The sequence below is a fragment of the Ascaphus truei genome, chromosome 4, assembly GCF_040206685.1.
Source record: "Ascaphus truei isolate aAscTru1 chromosome 4, aAscTru1.hap1, whole genome shotgun sequence".
Lineage (NCBI taxonomy): Eukaryota > Metazoa > Chordata > Amphibia > Anura > Ascaphidae > Ascaphus > Ascaphus truei.
In genome coordinates this window covers 6,116,311-6,136,312 of record NC_134486.1, presented here as the reverse complement: position 1 = coordinate 6,136,312, position 20,002 = coordinate 6,116,311, and the positions used below count along the sequence as shown (strand labels likewise).

General features: G+C 45.0%; 1 protein-coding gene and 1 long non-coding RNA gene across 3 annotated transcripts; one reads left to right on the top strand and one right to left on the bottom strand.

Moving 5' to 3' along the window:
* Positions 1–621: 621 nt before the first annotated feature.
* Positions 622–15,341, bottom strand: LOC142492533 (uncharacterized). 2 transcript variants are annotated; one of them, XM_075595232.1, is made up of 4 exons: positions 12,788–15,341; positions 10,746–10,824; positions 8,310–9,146; positions 622–3,156 (listed from the first exon to the last, which is right to left on the bottom strand). In XM_075595232.1, exon 1 carries the CDS (start codon positions 15,229–15,231, stop codon positions 13,675–13,677), a length of 1,557 nt encoding a protein of 518 aa, XP_075451347.1. In that variant the 5' UTR covers positions 15,232–15,341; the 3' UTR covers positions 622–3,156; positions 8,310–9,146; positions 10,746–10,824; positions 12,788–13,674. The 2 variants fall into 2 exon arrangements, with proteins under 2 accessions (XP_075451347.1, XP_075451346.1); XM_075595231.1 differs by lacking the exon at positions 622–3,156 and adding an exon at positions 6,211–6,752.
* LOC142492539 (uncharacterized) lies at positions 3,493–18,839 on the top strand. Its single transcript, XR_012800837.1, has 3 exons — positions 3,493–3,630; positions 10,652–10,810; positions 18,484–18,839. It is a non-coding gene; the product is annotated as an uncharacterized LOC142492539 (long non-coding RNA).
* Positions 18,840–20,002: the final 1,163 nt, after the last annotated feature.

Below are 20,002 nucleotides of genomic sequence, written 5' to 3'. Positions count from 1 at the left end.
ATACTGTCATGATCGATATGAAATAGCAAAAAAACAATTACTCAGAGATAACGCCTTTAGGGACGACTCACTGTGACATTGACGAGGGAACAAGGCTCTCAAATAAAGGTTAATCCCATTTGGTTACCTCTGGTCCATGTTTTGGGGTTCAAGAGTGTTAGCTCTTGAGCCTAACTGTTGTTCACGCATGATATGTAATTATGCGGCAATAAAGTATTTTATGTATTTTTGCCTTTGCATGGATGCCAGCAAGCAGAGATTGCTAGGGTTTGAGTTTAAAGGGGGGTTTTGCAGAGAAAGTGTTGTCAGGATGTGTTTAGGTAGTCAGAACCAGAGTTACTGGATTCCCCAAAGATGTACCCGAGAATCATGCTTGGTTCAATTCTCAGAACTTAACTGCAAAATGCTGGACATAAAATATTTCTAGAAAGAAAAAAAGACACTCAGGCGCATAAATATTACTGATGAAATTTTGAAGTATTAAGGTGTACCAAGTTTTCTTTAGAATAAGCAGCTTAAACAATATGCATATATGAAACAAAAACCATTTATTAAAATATACTAAAATAAGCACACAAATACTTCCATATATGCAAGTGTATTACATATGTAAACCTGTAACATGATGAAGCTTAATCAAACCTGCATTATCATATAAAAAATAAAAAGACAAATATATCCAAAATTTGGACTTGGTCAAAAAAGATTTAAATGGACCCTTTATAATGTAGAGACTGGTTGACTCCAGTGATAACTCCAAAGTTGGATTGTAATTTGAGTTGGTATTGAATCACAAAAAAACAGCACTTTTTTATAAGTCTCTTTATATCAAGAGGGATACAGTATATGTTAAAGTCTGTGTGGATTGTTTATGGTAAATGTGGCTGTGACCTGTAGCCTGGGATTTTCTGTATGTTATCCTCTTAAAGATATTTGCAGTGTGAAGTCTTGGAGTGCTTGCACTAGCAAAGATACTGATATGCTGCAATGTATAAGAAGGTTCTCTACCACAAGCTGTAATGATTGATTATTGGCAATGTTAATGCTGCATGTAGGATATTCTGGTGGGTATCTATGCCGGTAAAAGTGTATGCACAGTTCTTACTCACAGACTCCTAATGGTAATGGCACCTCCACTGTTATTTTTTGTCCGATTTTGAGTTGGAGTCTGCTTCCTATGCCCGCAAATCTCTCACGGCTGTAGTGTCCGTCTGTGCTAGTTACCTTATCTTTGGCGTTGTACTCACACGTCAACGATCCTCGCAGCTGCCGCTAAGCTCTCCATGCTTCATTCTTCCTCCGCTCCCACGTCAGCTGGGTTAGTTATATGGTGATAACTCTGGCTTCACACCAGGATCTGCTCCGATAAGTCATGCGTCCATAACCAGCACGCCAAGCAGATATAATGCCTTCTCCTCGGTAATCCGATTTGGCAGCAAACACGGAAAATCAGGTGTGTAGGTGAATAATGAAATATGGGTGCTCACAAGTTTGCAAGCTGCAGGTGTCCCACCCAAGGTGTTTCACCAAAGGTTGGCTTTATCAGGGGTTATCACAATATAACTAACCCAGCAGAAGTCGGAGCGGAGGAAGAATGAAGCATGGAGAGCTAAGTCCAGAAATGTAAAAGGGGCACAGGGATGAAAAGTGTCCCTGTAACTGTTGGGATCCCTAGGTTAAGGGGGTACCACAGATAATGCCCAGGTAGCACAGAACCTGTATTGGTTTCGTGGGTGCTCCAACCGTAGATAAAGTTGTGAGGGAACACTCAGAGTCCAGGCAAAGTCCCACAGATAGTGTGTGGGGAATAAGGGCTGATAGAAATAAAAGTACATGTTTCTATTCTATTCCCCACACCAAGGGCTTAGGGATGTATTAAATTATATTATTTTACTAATACATTGTACCATACTGTAATGTAGTGTTGTGTACTGTAAGGTAGTGGAACATTTCAGAACCGATGCCCACACAGACTGTCAGGGCTACCAAGTTGGTGCCAGTAAGTCTGCTGGACATCAGAGTTCAAAGAAACCAGAGGATGCAGGAGGTGTGAAGGCATTTTGGTTAGCAGGGAAGGGCCCAAGTACCCAGGTCCGGATGACAATAGCAGTCATCCAGGCTGCCATATATTCTGCCAGACCTAGTGGAGCCCGACCCAGCTAGTGGCATGAGATAGCCAGGGACAGAGGTGGCAAACTTGTGCATGAACCTTGGCAATTTCAGATTTCTCGCTGACCCGGCTTTTCATACCGGCTTGTCTCTGATTGGCTTCTGAGAAAGTTCCCACATGATGTTTGGTTGCTGAGTTTCATGAATGAAACTCAGAATCCGATAAGAATCGTTTAAGCCTATCAGATTTGAGATTTCTAGCGGTAGAAGTGCAGGAGGACTTCTCAAAGTTGCTTCTGTGCGAATAGCAGAGCAACCGGTCTCGATTTCAAGGCAGGAAAGTCTGCCCGCCAGTTTCTAAGTCCAGCTTTTGTGACCGTTATAATAATCGAATGTAGCTATTGCGGCTGGGATTTGATGCCAATTTCGGTTCCAGAGGATCGGTGATAGCTCGCGTTCAAAAGAGTCCAAGTTCTCAGAAGAGAAGTGAGCGGTGGCGTGTCGAACTTCACGCCGATTTGGGAACCAGGAGATTCCGGGCTAAATCTCGGTCAGGGTAAAACTCTTATTTATAGTTCCCTACACCTAGAATAGTCTTGTTTTCAACCCTCAGGCCCCCCAGTAAGTGTGTTTTTCTTCTGTATTTTGTGTTTCATTGTGTGTATGCGAATTTATGCTGAATAAATTACAATTAATTAACTACCTTTTTTTGTTCAATACTCTCTTTGTTGAGGTTTTAGTTATATTCATTTTATTTTCATTGCAATTTTAGGTCTAGCGCTTTAGTTAGATTTGTTTTTGTGTTGTTTTGCTCAATGAATGATCCTTTTAAAATGGTGTAAACTGCCTGGTCTCCCGTGAAATTAATGTACACAGCAAAAAAGTACACATTACCTTCCAGTTAATCTCTAATAAGACATTACAGAGTTACAGTCCCAGAACTGATTCCTGTGATACCCCACTTGTCAGATCTCTGCAGTCAACATGTAATCCTTACTGCTGTAATGCCTCTCATGGGTTCAAAAGTGGAGAGTCCCGAGGGGTTATCTATTAAAGGAAGAATAGAACATTGCTGCATTAGAAATTATACAAATATTCATTTTCAATGGTTTCTTTCATCCCAGACTCTGGCTATGATTGGGTTAATACAAGTCTGAAGGATTCTCAGGTCCTTGGCAGCAACAGCGTTAATACATTATAAATTATGCTCAGGTTACATGGCGCACTGTGATATGCTTGTTATTAAATCTTGTATGAAAAAAACAGGTGTTTTCCCTGTGTCCCCTCCCTTCCCTCTACCTTGTTCTGTCCCCTCCCTTCTCTCTTCCTTGTCCTGTCCCCTATCTTCCCTCGCCCTTGTCCTGTCCCCTCCCTTATCCGAACTCAGGGTTTAAATCACAGTGTGTGACAGCCCTGGAGACTCAGATACAGCTCCAGAGACCAACATGACTCCAACCGCTGGCTCCCTCCTTCTGGGGCTCGTTCTGTGCTCTTTGGGCATCTGCATAGCAGTCACCCCAGGTGAGTAACATGGCAGGGAGATATGGGAGGGGGGTGAGTAACATGCAGGGAGATATGGGAGGGAGGTGAGTAACATGCGGGAGATATGGGAGGGAGGTGAGTAACATGCAGAGAGATATGGGAGGGAGGTGAGTAACACGGCAGGGATATATGGGTGGGAGGTGAGTAACATGGCAGGGAGGTATGGGAGGGGGGTGAGTAACATGCAGGGAGATATGGGAGGGGGGTGAGTAACATGCAGAGAGATATGGGAGGGGGGTGAGTAACATGCAGAGAGATATGGGAGGGAGGTGAGTAACACAGCAGGGAGATATGGGTGGGAGGTGAGTAACACGCAGGGAGATATGGGAGGTGGGTGAGTAACACGGCAGGGAGATATGGGAGGGAGGTGAGTAACATCAAAAAACAAAACTGTGCGCTACTACCTAACTACCTATAAAAAAGGAAGAGGGGGATCTGCACACTCAAAGAGCAGACAACAAAATTACCACACCTATGAACAAAGGAGAGAGAGCAGAACCAGTAAAAATGACCGATCAGACAGAGATCGCTCACGCTCTAATCATGGTAATGGGTATCGTAATCCCAACTATAAAGGGAAAAATTACATTGAGGGCTTTAGATATAGCTCAAGGCCACAGGGCCAACATAGGAATTTTGAATATGAGCATAAAGACCCTCATCCAAGAACAACTAAATATGCTAGACCGGAACTCACTACAGATTCACCTTCTTTTTTAGATTTGGTAAGAACCAGACTAGAAAGGAAGGTGAACACAGTAAAAGATATACAGAATACCCCTCAAGAGAAAAGAAAGAAAAGGGTTACATCAGACGAGGAACACGAGGAGGGACCAGAGCACAAAAGAAGAGAGTACTCTTGGGAAAGAACACCGTAGTAAACCAAGGGGTCTTTAATCTCTCCTCAACAGCTTTGAACAAGGATCAATTGAACGTACTTGGAAGGGGTTTGAGTTTCTCCAAAACTTGTGGACCCAGCTCCTTCCAGCTGTTCAAAGATCTACATAAGTTCACTCGCAATATTACCCTAAAGAGACATTTTCTGAAACACGATAGGGATCTTGTTTCTGACAAGGCTGCAATGGTTTCTGTGAGTAATATAGATACGGAAGTTAAAATCAAACATACTGATTTTAAAACCCAATCCAAGTTTTATCCCGCACATTCCAAGGGTCATCATATTGATACATTTTTTAATATGGTCATCAATGATTTTAACATTTTATCTAGTAATTTTAAGTCAGGTGATATTAAACACAACCTCAGTGCAAGTGAGTCCTTAGCCCTTAAAACTTTGCGTGATGACGAAAGCCTCATTATAAGACAGGCAGATAAAGGTGGGGGCGTAGTAGTCCAAAATAGGTGTGACTACGAAAAAGAAGCTCTAAGGCTTCTCAACGATACATCGTCCTATGTAAAATTACCTAAGGACCCTACAGCTGAATATCTAAGGGTGCTTAAAGCACTATTAGACAACGCAGTAGCCCTGTCCGTCATCAACACAACAGAGTTTGCTTTTCTATTTTCTGAATTTCCTAGGATACCCATATTCTACCACCTGCTGAAAATTCATAAGGCTCTGGTTGACCCACCTGGACGCCCAATTGTGTCAGGTATACATTCTATGTCAGCCAACCTTAGTCAATATGTGGATTTTTTTCTCCAACCGTATGTTGGAAAATTAACCTCTTATCTGAAGGACTCTACAGCAGTTCTAAACTTATTTAAAGATTTTGAATGGAAAAGTTCATATGTATGGATTACATGTGACATAAAATCCCTGTATACTAATATACCTCACCAGAAAGGGTTGGATGCTGTTAATTCCTTTCTGGAATCAGACTCTAATCTGCATCCATTAAATAGGGAATTTATTCTAGAGTCTATCAGTTTCATATTGAAACATAATTATTTTCTGTTTCTCTCCACTTTCTACCTACAGGTTTGCGGAACTGCAATGGGTACTAGGTTTGCCCCCAGCTTCGCAAACCTGTACGTGGGAAGGTGGGAGTCTCAGTTTATCATGCCCGACCAACCATACCACAGGAATGTCGTTGTGTGGAGACGCTACATAGACGACATCCTGTGTGTGTGGGATGGTGATTACGATTCAGCCAGTGCATTTGTAGCCAACCTTAATAGGAATGACTACAACCTTGAGTTCACACACAAGGTGGATGCCACCCAGATAGATTTTTTGGACTTAAGATTAACTTCCAAAATGGATGGCACCGTGGAGACTGAGACCTTCTTTAAGGAGGTGGATACCAGCAATGTGCTGATGGCGAATAGTAATCACAAAAAGACATGGATAAACAACATACCAGGGGGGCAATTTGTGAGACTCAGACGTAACTGTAGTAGTTTAGAGGTTTTCAACCAACAGGCTAACAAATTATTCTGGAGATTTAGAGAGAGGGGATATCCTAAGGAACTTCTAGAAAGAGAGATCATAAGGGTACGTAATATGGATCGTAAGGATATGTTAGTTCAAAATAGATCCACGATTAAAAATAAAGAAGGTCAAAACACAAAAAAGGACACTCTTAATGTGGCTTTCATTACAGACTTTAATTTGGTTCATAGAGACATTGAAAAGGTTTTTAACAAACACTGGGGTATATTGTGCAATGATCCCATTTTGGGATCACATCTTGACGTTAAACCACGGTTTATTTACAGGAGAGCAAAAAATATCAAAAACTTGTTAGCTCCTAGTGATGTTTTTATAAGTAAGAGCAATACTACATCGAAAAAGAACTGGCTAGGGCCTAAACCAAAAGGCAACTATATCTGTTGTAATTGCACGATTTGTAAATACCAACATCCTGACAAACACACTTTTTATTCACAAGTAACGAAGGAAGTTTTTAATATTGATGACTTTATTCTATGTACCTCTACACGTATTGTATACCTATTGGAATGTGCGTGTGGGTATCAATATGTAGGCAGAACCAAACGCAGCCTTAAAGTTCGGATTCAGGAACATGTCAGAAATATTAAAAATGGTTTTGAAAAACATAGTGTATCTAGACACTTCCTGACACACCATAATAAAGATCCGTCAAGTCTCACTTTTAAGGGGATTCAGTTGATTCCTGTAAATAGAAGAGGAGGGGACAGAGTTAAAACATTGTCTTCTAAAGAGACATATTGGATACATAAGTTAGATACTATGTCCCCTAAGGGGTTAAATGAGGATGTGGATATTTGGGCACTTTATTGAATCTTTAGCTCACCACCCCTCTGTACCTAGGGGATGTATCATTTATCTCTGTATCTCTGTTTTCCTTTCTTTATCCTACGCTTTTTTCAAGTTACATCTTTTTATGCAAGTAATGATGGTGTCTATTTTAAGTCGACTAATATTGTGTTTCTTTTATTCCAGCATGTTTTTAATTATTTATGCTAGGTTTTGTCTATATGTAAGTTTATATTAAATAGGTATTGTTTTTTTTTTGTTTTGTTTTTTTGTTAATAAAGTTGTTGTTTTAAAAGTAAACTACACATCTTCCCTATCACGCAGACCATTACCTATTATAGATGATTGGTCTATCCCTAATTGGTTGACCAATAAGGTATCTATGTGAGGTATTTAAGACCTCTGGGTAATGGCCTAATTATTCCCTGAAGAAGTAGTTAATTCTACGAAACTAGTTGGATGTAACATTCTATTGCCTTATATCTGCTTACATTGGCCTTTGTCTATGTATTGGCCTGTCCTGTTTTTATTTCATCCTGTGTGCTGTTTTGGACACTTGTGAGAGACTTTGTAAGACTGTTCAAACTTCCCTATTGAATCCACCACTGCTGTGAAGACAGTGACGTCATTACACAGCGTCCCGCGACCGAGCGGCACCGTGGCACGCTGAGGGCACCCCAGCAAGCTGCGTTTTAACCTCTGTGCAGAGGATACACCTGCCAAGGTACAGGAGCAGCTTCATATCGGTCAGGAAGCAGGAGCGATTTCACCGAGCCCCAGAACCAGCTGCTGAACCTGGCTGCATGAAGGGAAATCCCCTTGGGAGTGAAAAGACTGACGTCCTGCCCCAGAATCAACTGAGCTGCATCAGCAGAGGGAAGCAAGCACCTGAATCTACAGCTAACAGCTGCCGAGTGGTAAACAGTGTGATACACACTACATGCCTTTTACCAACTTTTTTCATGTACGCAGATATATTACCCCCTTTTTAGTTCTATAATATATTGTTGAATTTGCTTCACTATTTGGCGTTGTGCGCTGTTTTCTTTTGTTTCCATTCTCTTAAGGTGAGTAACATGCAGGGAGATATGGGAGGGAGGTAACACAACATTGAGATGTGGGAGGGAGGGGAGACAGGATAAGAGGTAAAGAGAAAGAGAGAGCTAAGGTGTGAGATGGAATGAGAGGAAAAGGGGGAAAATTAGAAAATAAATGAAGGGCTAAACATTCATGTAGAGCAACTTAGAGGGAGACACAGAAAGACAAACATAGAAGAGGTTAAGCGGCACAATTGTTCATGTATAGTAACTTATACAAACTCGCTCTCTTGAAAAAGACTTAATGATTTCAAAATGTGTTGTATAGACCCAGAAAGAGTAAAAGTGTAACGCTTGTGCTCACCACAAACCGGGACCGGTCCGCGGGGCTGAGGTGGGGATAGATAGTCACTGACCTTAGACCATGAAGCCGGGTCCGGGTTGCATAGTCCGTAGTCGTTCATAGCCGGGTCAGGGTTGGAGAAGGCAGGGTAATCCATAGGTAAGCTGGGGTCAAGGCAGGTGGCACAGGAGCAATGGTCGAGGTCAGAGGCTTGGGTCAAGGCAGGCGGCACAGGAGCGATGGTCGAGGTCACAGACTGGGGTCAAGGCTTGAGACACAGGAGCAAAGGTTGAGGTCACAGGCAGGATTCAGCAATGTGAAGGCTTCAGGAAAGAGCTTCAGCGTGAAACTCCAGCATAGACGCTTCAGAGTAGACTTTTCAGCATGGGGGATGGTCCCCGGGACAGAGCAGCGGCCGTGCAAGGAATCCAGCAGAGCTGCTTCAGCATGGGAGATACTAAGGAACAAGGAAGCTTCAGCTTAGGCGCTTCAGCACGAGGAAAGGCCTCAGGATAAAGGAGGCCAAGAAACACGAAGCTACAGCACAGGGGCTTCAGCACAGGAATAACCTCCAGTTGGTGGAGGCTTACCGGAACAAAAGCTGTAGCACTGGGGATCCAGCGCTTCAGCACGGGAACAGGAATGGCCAAGGCAGGGCTGTTTGTGGCAAGCACAAGTTACAAGGAACACAGTGATTCCAAAATTATGATGAGCAGCTTCCTGGGGGGAAGGGCTGACTCTAAATAGCATAGACAGCCAATAGGGGCAGAGCTGCATGGAAGACAGCAACAAGCAGACTGCAGTGTAAGTCCAGAAGCAGGTGATTCTGATTGCAGGTTCAGGGAGGGATGTGTCTGGAAGCTCTATAGCTTTGTAAGGATGAGTTCCAGGCCAACCCAGGAGCGGATCCCTTACAAAAAGAGACAGACATGAAACACTTTCTATACATCACAGCAAATTATTATATCCGGAGAGGAATCAATGTAACATGTTCCCAACATGTGAATATTTTGCTGCATGGGAAATTCTATCTTAGAAGAGTTAAAATGTAAGCAAAGTCTTATTATCGGTGGTCCAATCGCATTTAAAGCCAATTCATTTAAAAAAGATGCTCTGGACAAAAGATAAAGGGTTTTTATAGAAAAGACTTTGCCTGGACGTTGTTCTAAAAGTGGAGTTACTTGTGACATCAAATAAACAGTATCGCTGCTGTTCTTTAATAACAAATGTAGTACTCGGCTCCAGTGGCCGTACGGGGCCCAGTAACATGCAGAATAGTTGTACTGTAGGTTGGGATTTATATTAAAAGACCAGCTTGAGAATTCTTCACAGATTACATTGTAGTCTATAGAAATGGGCACATTCTTTAGGTGGTTCTGGATCCGCCTCGGAACAGCCGGTTCCTTCGGTCCATGGATTTCTGTGGATCGGTCTCAAACATGGCGCTTCTACCTTCTGCAATTTTTTCTTTTTTCACACCGACAATCGGCTGACGGATTTTAAGAATCCAATTTGCGGACTCACTAATTAAATGGATGGCTTGTTACAATTTGCCAGCGGGTTGTATCCAATGGCGGTTTTGGATTAATCCGCACGGATTGAAACTGTAACAATCCGTCAGCGGATTTGACACCGCGGAATGGATTTGGCGTGGAGCACTTGGGAATTCCCGGGAAACGGGTTTGGACTGGTCGGCCCATCTCTAGTAGTGTACAGAGGTGTTGAAACCTCAGATACAACTTTAATACACTTGAGGAAGAGACCTGTGAGGTTTGAGAAATTCTGTACAATATAATTTTTATGAAGAAATCTCATGTTTGTCCATTATCGAAACCTAAAATATGTTTTTTTTTTCTTTAAATAGGCTAATTTAAGATTTTGTCCTCTGCTATTCCTATACATGTATCCTATATATTTGTTCTGACATTGATAGAGCTTTGTGACAATGTTACAGCAGCGGCAGCTTTTATTGCTACTTTTGCCGGCGGTAGGCCGGGATCTACTCCGGCTGGCGCCGGGTCTAGACCTCGCGCCGCCGCGTGTTCCTCCGCGCACCCCCCTCCACTCCGCTCGCATTTTAGCCCCCCTTCCCGACCCCGAACCCGGCTCCTGCTCTGCCCCTCTGCTTCCCCGTACCCCCGTTTACCTCACTTCAAACTCCAGGGGTGTCGGGGAAGACGGGTGCGCACGTGACTGTGACATCACAGTGACGCCGCGACAAGCCGCGTCACCACACTTCCCGCACGCATCCTGCCGTGCGGGAAACGTGAGAATAAAAGCTGCCAGTTCTGTACGTAAAGATTGGCCCTCCCCTGTGCTGAAGCGCAGAATTAGGACTTTTATTTCTGAGACTACAAGCCCAGGTCTCTTTCTGCTCAGAAATCTCAGCTAATTTCCTGTTTCATTATTTTTCAGGAGTTGTGGAAAAAAGAGGTGCGTGTCCCCCAGTAGTGTATAATCCCAAATGTCTACGGGTGAAAATACTTCCAGAATGTAACAATGACAGTACCTGCAGCGGGACAAAGAAGTGCTGTTACTCTGACTGCACGTACCGCTGTGTTCAGCCAATATAAGGTATGGAGGGACTGCTGAAAAAGAGAGACAGAAAGATTGGGAGGGAGAGACATGTGCAGAGACAGAGTGAAAAAGAGACAAAAAAGAGAGAAATAAAAATATAAAGGGGAAGAGAGAAAGAGAGATAGAGGGAGGAATGGAAGAGAGAGAGAAAGATAAAGAGATAGAAAGACACAGAGAGTGAGATAGAGAAAGAGACAGAGAGAGAAACAGAGAAAGTTTGCATTGTCGTGACAAGCGTTAACTTTAGGCTGTAATTATACATAAAAATGCACATGGCGGCGACGCACCGCCGAAACAAACATTATACAGACCTGCAAAGCGCTTATACCAAGAGAGACAGTTGCGCCGCTTGCTACTGCAATGCGGGCGACAGTGGAAGCATTTAGCAAATTTGTTTTCTGGTTACGTCGGCCGTGTCACATGACGTGGACGTCCAATCAAAATACAGATTTCAGCCTGCAGCCGCGCGCAGTAGCATTGGCTTGTGCATATGTCGCTCATGTGACGTCACATGATTGGACGCAAACCCTGCAGTTTGGCTGTATAATCGTAGCCTAATACATACAGTGATGGGGAGCCATGCTAAAAGAGCTGCTTATGTCGGGAAAATGCTTTTATCACTGTATAATGAATATGCTCCAAGAACAAGTACATGTTAGGACAATAACATATATTCCAGCCAGCCACAAATCTACAAAAAATATATATAAATGGAATCTCAAATAAAATACGGCAAACTCCTAATAGTATCATAAAAGACATCACAAAGTTTCTACCTCCTGAAACCAGAAAAAAATATAAAACTGCATGATATAAAACAATATAGTAACATAGTATCAGAGTACTGCAGTATCATGGTATTGTGGTAACATAGCAGAATGGTAACATAGAATCATAGTAATACAGTAAAAAAAAAAACATGATAGCATGATCATAAGTTAAAGTGGTAATATGGAAACATAGTAAATAAAGTAACATGGTTACATGAAAACATACTGTAATAAATTAGACTAATCCCATGAAGTTGGACATTACCTGGCTGGACATTACCTGGCTGGACATTACCTGGCTGGACATTACCTGGCTGTGACACCTTCATTGTGTTTATATTGGTGCAGAAGTTTCCCAACAAACCACAGTTCACTATTTGCCAATTTTGCCTCAAAAAGGAAATGCGAATCTTTCCTAACTAGTAAACTGCAATCAGATTTCTCCCAGGATAAAAGCATCTGCTATATCCAATATTTTCTTAAATGTAACTACTGTGTCTGCCAGAACCATTTTAAAATGTAATAAAATTGACATTTTAACTTCCTTAAGAAACAAATTTCAATTGTTACTGGTGAAACTATGGTATCCAATTCCGGTTTTGGATTCATCTGCACGGATTGAAAAGAGCATCATAAGAAAAAATTAAAATAGATAGATAACGTACAGTAAGACGATTGTAAATAGTAAAGAGCGTCAAGGATCAAATAGGGTCAGAAGTTTTACAATATTCAGACAAATTATTAGACTAGTGTAGATGTGACACGTGGATTTTATCTGCCATCAAATTCTATGTATCTACTGTATAATGCATAAATATTGGAAGTTCAATGAGAAGATGAGCAAATTCATTTCCATAGAAGAGTGGATAAATATCATAAATATCTTAAAAGTATATAGAAGTCAGGGATCAACTGTGATCTAATGTTTCACAACATCTCAGGATAATGCGCAGGAGACAAGTGGAGCTAATCAGCTAGAGATGTCTCTGTTCCTACTTTATATGTTTCAATAACAAATGGTATATATGTGTAACGGGTATTCCCCCACCCAATCTCACATTGGCCCGGGTAGTCTAACCAGTCCCCATTACATGTACGTGTCTGGTGGTGCACCTGTAGGCAACAGGACTCCTGAGTCTCCCGCTTGATGGTATTAGGGGATGTCATCAGGACAGGTAGCCGAGGTAGTGTGTGCGAGTCCTACCTATATCCAGTGCAGCGCCTCCACCTCATCAGGATCTGTGCTTCCGCAGGGAGATGGTCCTGGTGAGGAACTCCTTCTTGGTGGTGCCATCCACTGCTGAGTAACTTCACACTCACACAGTGGAGGTATATTCGAACAGGGCATCTTTATTGATGGTTGGTATGGGCAAGCTGCCCCTCACAGATAACAGCTCAGCTACTCATCTCTTTGTAGCACTCTCTTAGGAAGGTCCCTTCTCTAATAGATCTGCTTTCCACCTCTACTCTTAAAGAGATTCTCCAGCTTCTCTGGCTGCTGTCAGCTCCTCTCCTGAGCTGCTTTGTCTCTCTCAGCTCCTGTAACTCTGCTGCGTATGCTCACTGACTCACAGCTAGCAGGAGACACTGCAACATTGTTGCAGACCTTCACGTGCCTCTCACTGAACTGAGCAGCTCAACAACAGGAAACTGAACTTCTAACTTTAGGCAGTGCTGTGTCTTATATCACCCCCCGGAGAACAAACATGCCTGTATCCTAATTGGGAACACACTGCATGCTGTCACTTCCTTTGGGGACATATGACACCTCACCAGGGTGTGAGGGCAAACCTCCTTTGATTGTTGCTGGCACTCCTGCACACTTACCAGGGTTACTGCCAACATGAGAAAGAGATATGTACACCAATCCTAGACATGGCTACATTCTCCCCCTGGTGGAACCCCAACGTCCTCGCTTGGGACCTAAATTTGCAGAACCTTCCTTCAGGTAGCACTGCAAAACATAACAACACATTATTACAGTACATATCTTTTCTCATAAACATAATAACAGACACATCCTAACGTAGATGTGTAACAACCAGAATTACCCCCTGCTGTAGTATCCATTACTGGTACCCCTATACCCTCTTAAGGTGGCTTGCGTACAGCATGGTCCACTGGGCTAAGAGCATCAAGGCGGTAACACTCTGGGTGACATACTGGACACCCACAATCAGCCCATAATTCTGGCATGAATGCTAATGGAATGAAAGGATCATGCCCATACACCTCCCTAATGCATCTCCTTGAGATGTAGCATATCACCCCTTGACTACACCACTTCTCATCTAACCCGCCAGGATCCCAATTTTCTGCATCAAGGGAACCCATTTCTAACGTAAGTTCGCCCTCCCAGAAATGGTGAAAATTACGTACCCAATTTTGGCGATCCCTAATAACTCTTCCTGACAGTGAGGGCACATAGGGGGCTCCCCGGGCAATAGGCACCATATGAGCAACATTACCCAAATCCCCAGATGAAACTCCCAAAGTTCCTGGAGACCCAAAATTTGACCCAATGCTCTTAGAATCACATCCCACCCCAACAGCACGATTGTCATCATTAGGGCTGTATAACATCCTTTGCATAGCCATTTTCCTCCCCGATCCCTCATCAGAGGTAAAACAGTCACCCCAGTCCAGATTTCCCCCAGTCCATTCTTCAGAAGTGGCTCGGGACTCCCCAGACAACCCTTGGCTAAACTGGGACCCATAGGAAAAAGTGACAGGGGCAGGGATTTTAACTATGGCCGGGGGTTGGGCATAGGGAAACACTGCCGGCATACGCGGGGCTACGACCCGCAACTTCTCTCTACCTTGCCCGGTACCATCGGACTGGCACTCCGGTTCACTCGCCTCCTTACTCCCAGGCTTCCGCAGGGCCTGCTGGCTCTTCTCGGACCCAGGCAACCTGGTACAGCTGCTTGGCCGAGAGGACACGGCCATCTCGCTGGACTCGCCGCCATCTTGCGTTGGGTTCCCAACCGGAACCTCTTCCTCCAGAACGACATCCACCGCCGTAAGTGATGGTTCTGCTCTTTGCTCCGTTCGGGCCTGGACTAGGCCCGTCTCCGCCGTTGCCACCACCGGCGCCTGTGGAGGGTAAGGATGTATCTCACCGCTCCGTCGGCTCGGGATGGAATCTTCTCCTCCTTCCGCGCTGTAAGTCACCACGGCCGTGGGACTCCGCCTCTCGGGTTGGTTCTGCACCGGCAACACGAGACTCCTCTCCTCCGCGACACAGGTAAATGCCGGTTCTTTTCCAGCACCGCTGTAGTGGTCCGCCGGTAGGCGCATCACCACAGACGAGACTTCCACCTCTTCCTCGGAGGATATCACGATCGGATCCTCCGCAAGGTAGTCACCGGGTTCTTCTGCGATACAACCAGTGGTTGTTGGTACGAAGCTGGCGTGCTCCGGTACCTCCACTGCGGTCGCGCTCTTCTCCGCCGTTGGTTCTTTCTGTTCCGTAGCCTGCAGCAGCACAGGCTCTAGGAACTGTGCTCCGCAGCAGGCACACTTGGGACCCCAGGTCGGTTTGCCACCTGGGAATTCACACTGGTCACAAGCACATCTTATGCACCCCTCTCCATCCACCCAGGCCACCCGGTATTTTATGGGTAACCTAACATGGTTAAAGTCCATACCACCAGTCAGGTTCAATTCCTTTTGTAGACACGGGCACACAAGAAAGGATATTTTCCCCCCTTTGTATCGCCAGGCTCCATACAACTGCGGGTGTGCTTCTCTGCATTCTGTACTGTCTATGGTATGAACAGCGGTTGCTGATCGCTGTTCACTGCGCTTGCTCCCCCTGGTGGACTGTACAGGAGGGGCATGCTCTATAAGGGAGTGGTTCTGGCTCTGCGCTGAGTCACTCACATCACCGGGGAGGGGCTCTGAGTCCGTCACCGTCCCTGAGGGCGCGGCCACAGCTTTCGCGCCATACCCCCCCCCCAGGGTGGGGTTTTTCCTTTGGCGCCAATCCCAGCCAACTTTCTACAATTTTAGCATTTGCAGAATTTCCTGCAACTGGTCCACGCGGTCTCCCAGAGAAGCGGGAACCGCCATTTTGATTCGCACCATCAGTCTCTTTGAATGTTGAGGTAGCATTTAACCGTTGGCATGCCGACTGACATTCAATTTCCACAGGCTCTCCACACATCACTACAATGTCCTCCTCAGTATCCTCGGGGGTATTGCCCCTAGACCCCAGACAGGACAGAAACGGCGCAGCCACAGCTTTAGCACCACTCCATAGCAGGCTCACAAAATTCGGTTCTGTAGTTTGCTCTTCACCCGCACACACGCCATGTGCGCTCTCTCCTTCGGCCTCCGTCCGCCATTTTGGACCTTCCGCACCGCGCGGATCCTCCATTCTTGCGGCCGCCATTGGATTACTGTGTTCGTTCTGATCGTACATGGAGCTCCTCTCTGCGGGGCAGCTGCCACACCGATACAACAAACATGCCGTGTGCACCACCTTGTGTACCTAACGTAGATCTGACTCGTGTTTGCACTACCTCAGGCTAGGCTCACTCTTTCTGTGTCTACTGTATCTCCTTCCTCCAATCTGTGCTCCCTTCGGTAAGTGATCTGGAATGGAGACTAGAGTACTCTGGCTCTTCCATGCAGTACTTTGGCGTCTACCTCCTGTTGGCTAGCCTAGTGCAGATCCTCTCCAGAATTCCTGACCACGTTAACAGGCTATCCCTTCAGGCATCCTACCCCTAGCGCTACCTCAAGGTGACTAGGACAGCTATAGCCCCCGGCTCCAGACTCACTAACCCCTTAGGTCAGTCTAGGGCGTGCTTTGCGAGGTTTTTCGTTCTCCTGACTACCCCTAGATTTTCCCTTTCCAGCACAGAGTGGCAGCAGACACTCTCCCTGTTTCCTATTGTGCCTAGCAAAAGCCTGTCCTGTTGACAGGTATCTCAGCAGCGCCTCCAATTGTAACGGGTATTCCCCCACCCAATCTCACATTGGCCCGGGTAGTCTAACCAGTCCCCATTACATGTTCGTGTCTGGTGGTGCACCTGTAGGCAACAGGACTCCTGAGTCTCCCGCTTGATGGTATTAGGGGATGTCATCAGGACAGGTAGCTGAGGTAGTGTGTGCGAGTCCTACCTATATCCAGTGCAGCGCCTCCACCTCATCAGGATCTGTGCTTCCGCAGGGAGATGGTCCTGGTGAGGAACTCCTTCTTGGTGGTGCCATCCACTGCTGAGTAACTTCACACTCACACAGTGGAGGTATATTCGAACAGGGCATCTTTATTGATGGTTGGTATGGGCAAGCTGCCCCTCACAGATAACAGCTCAGCCACTCATCTCTTTGTAGCACTCTCTTAGGAAGGTCCCTTCTCTAATAGATCTGCTTTCCACCTCTACTCTTAAAGAGATTCTCCAGCTTCTCTGGCTGCTGTCAGCTCCTCTCCTGAGCTGCTTTGTCTCTCTCAGCTCCTGTAACTCTGCTGCGTATGCTCACTGACTCACAGCTAGCAGGAGACACTGCAACATTGTTGCAGACCTTCATGTGCCTCTCACTGAACTGAGCAGCTCAACAACAGGAAACTGAACTTCTAACTTTAGGCAGTGCTGTGTCTTATATCACCCCCCGGAGAACAAACATGCCCTGTATCCTAATTGGGAACACACTGCATGTTGTCACTTCCTGTGGGGACATATGACACCTCACCAGGCTGTGAGGGCAAACCTCCATTGATTGTTGCTGGCAATCCTGCATACTTACCAGGGTTACTGCCAACATGAGAAAGAGATATGTACACCAATCCTAGACATGGCTACATATGTAACACCCCTATCCTCCCAGCAGCAAGATATGGGGTTCTGACTCGCTCCAGATGGGATTAGATTGTGTTCTCTCCCTGGTTCTTTACCTTTGATCTCAGGGATCCTTCTGGCAGGTTCAGGCATTGTCTGTAATGGAGGATGAAGTGGTGGTCATGAGGACAGGACTAAAAGTAGGGCGCCAGGATCTTTTGCAACTCAAAGGGGTTTATTGACACGCACAACAGTTTCAGTGCTTCCACTGCATTAAAGATCAATTTTGGCATACATCCCAGCGCAGGGGTATCACCCCTTCCCTGGGCAGGATAAAACTAGGCATCTTCAGCCATAAATCAAGGCAGGAAAAACCAGCAATGGTAATACCCCCTCTGTCTCTTCTCAGCATCCCTCTGGGAATCTTCTCATGTAAGTGAATTTGTGCAGGCTTTAGCCTCTAGTCCACCTCAAGCCTTACATTGAACAGAGGAGCCTGGTTCACCAACCTTCTCCGCAAGAGCGGTCTCCTGTTGGCTTCCTAGTCCCTAGCACCCTGCGTCTCAGAATACTCCCTCTGCCTGAGCTTCATATAGGAAGGTCTTGCCTCTCTTCACTCGCCCTAGACTGTCATACCAGGAGCTTGAGGCCCCGAGGCAGTTTACATTAGAAATCCCTGTTCATCACTCCTAGATGAGGGATAAACCTGCACTTCCCTAGATGGGGGATAAACTGAGTATTCTCTCTAGCATCTTCCACTTAGTCATATAGCAGGAGGAGCCATACTATCCCTCCCCCTCATTCTGGCAGCTTCACAAGCCCAGACTTGTGCTACACTCAGCAATTGAGGAGATGTGATGTCACTAGCTCACAATTAACCCCAGCACTGCCTGCTCTTAACAGAATTTATGTGCCAGGCTGGGTGAAAAAATAGTGAGGAGGCTACATATACATTTACATATGTGCACACAGAACAAATATCAATATTACAGTATATTCAAATTAAATGTATTGCTATATAATATATGGCTACATTATATAATACAGTACATCATATGACAATGTCTATTTATGTAAACAATGTTAATAACTGTATTTGTCTCTCTATTGATAGATTTCCAGATTTGAACCCCATCAAATTATTCTGGCATGCATTAAAGTATCATCTGTGCAAGTTTGTGAAGCCAGTTAACAAATATGAACTAGTGAAGGCGAAAAATAAATACTGGGATGAATGTCTGAGTGTTGAATATGCCTTAGCTACATAAACAATCTACGGAATATATTACCGGTAGTTATAGACAGAAACGGGATGGGAATAGAATAAATGAATCACTGCATTTTAAGGCTTAAAACTTTTTATTTTGATGTCCTGAACAAAATCTATTGTACTCAATTCTGATGTACTGCACCTAAAAAATAAAATAATGGTTGCATGCACACAGCTGCATATGGTATGTTTTCTTAAAATCTCCACTGTGCTTTGCTTTGTTTGATTAAAGCTTAATCTGTGGATCACCATGCCTCACTGTCCCAAATTGTGTCCAACTTTATTAGCTACAGATTCAATCAGTTTCACCAGGAATTGTTTGCTTAAGGACCTTGCCACAGTTTGCTAGGTTTTTTAGGCTTAATCAGCTGCTTAACATGCCCCACTGCTCTGAACTACAGTAGAAATGCAGAATGAATATAGCGCACGGTTGAGGTGGGAGGGGGCTGAGTGAGAGAGCGGCATTCTAGCCTGTTCTTTTGTCACTAAGGGCCTCATGCAGTAAGCGACGATTATGTGAAATCGGCAAGCTTATCGATTAGTCATGTTATTGGCGTTTTTCCCTCTCCGTATGCAGTAAGTGCCGAATACATTCAAAATCAACCAGAAAACAAATCCGCCCACTCTCACGATGATGAGCCGATCACACACAGGTGTATCGGCGTGCGTGGCGGGGTGCTGTTAGGTTGCACAATCACAAATCTTGCTGAATCAGGCGAAACAAGCATGTTTTTGATTGCGCGCCATATTTAAAGGCAACGTGTACTGCTAATCATTCTCTGTGTTGTTGGGAGTGAGAGAGAGAGAGAGACGCACAGAGCTGGACGATTGAAGATTTGCATATTGACTGAGAGACTTGTTGTGTATTGGGTGAGCTTTGTCCTTTGTTGTTTTGTTTACATCTTTGTCTTGTTTTATATGTGGAAGTGGGTCGTGTGATTGCCTGTACATTTCTTGTCTGTTTTTTGTGAGTGCTGGAAGTATGCCCGCAAAGCGTGGGAAGAGTGATGCTGGTGGGAGTGGGAGTGCTACTCGTGCGAGTACGCGTCGGAGTGAACGTTCTGTTCAGGGGAGTGATGTTGCTGGTGCACCGAGTGGTGTTGCTGGGAGTGGGAGTGCTGTTGTTGGGAGTGGGAGTGCTGGTGCTGCGAGTGGTGTTGCTGGGAGTGGGAGTGCTGTTGTTGGGAGTGGGAGTGCTGTTGTTGGGAGTGGGAGTGCTGTTGCTGTGAGTGGGAGTGCTGGTGCTGGGAGTGGGAGTGCTGTTGCTGTGAGTGGGAGTGCTGGTGCTGGGAGTGCTGGTGCTAGGAGTGTGAGTGCTGGTGCTAGGAGTGTGAGTGCTGGTGCTAGGAGTGGGAGTGCTGGT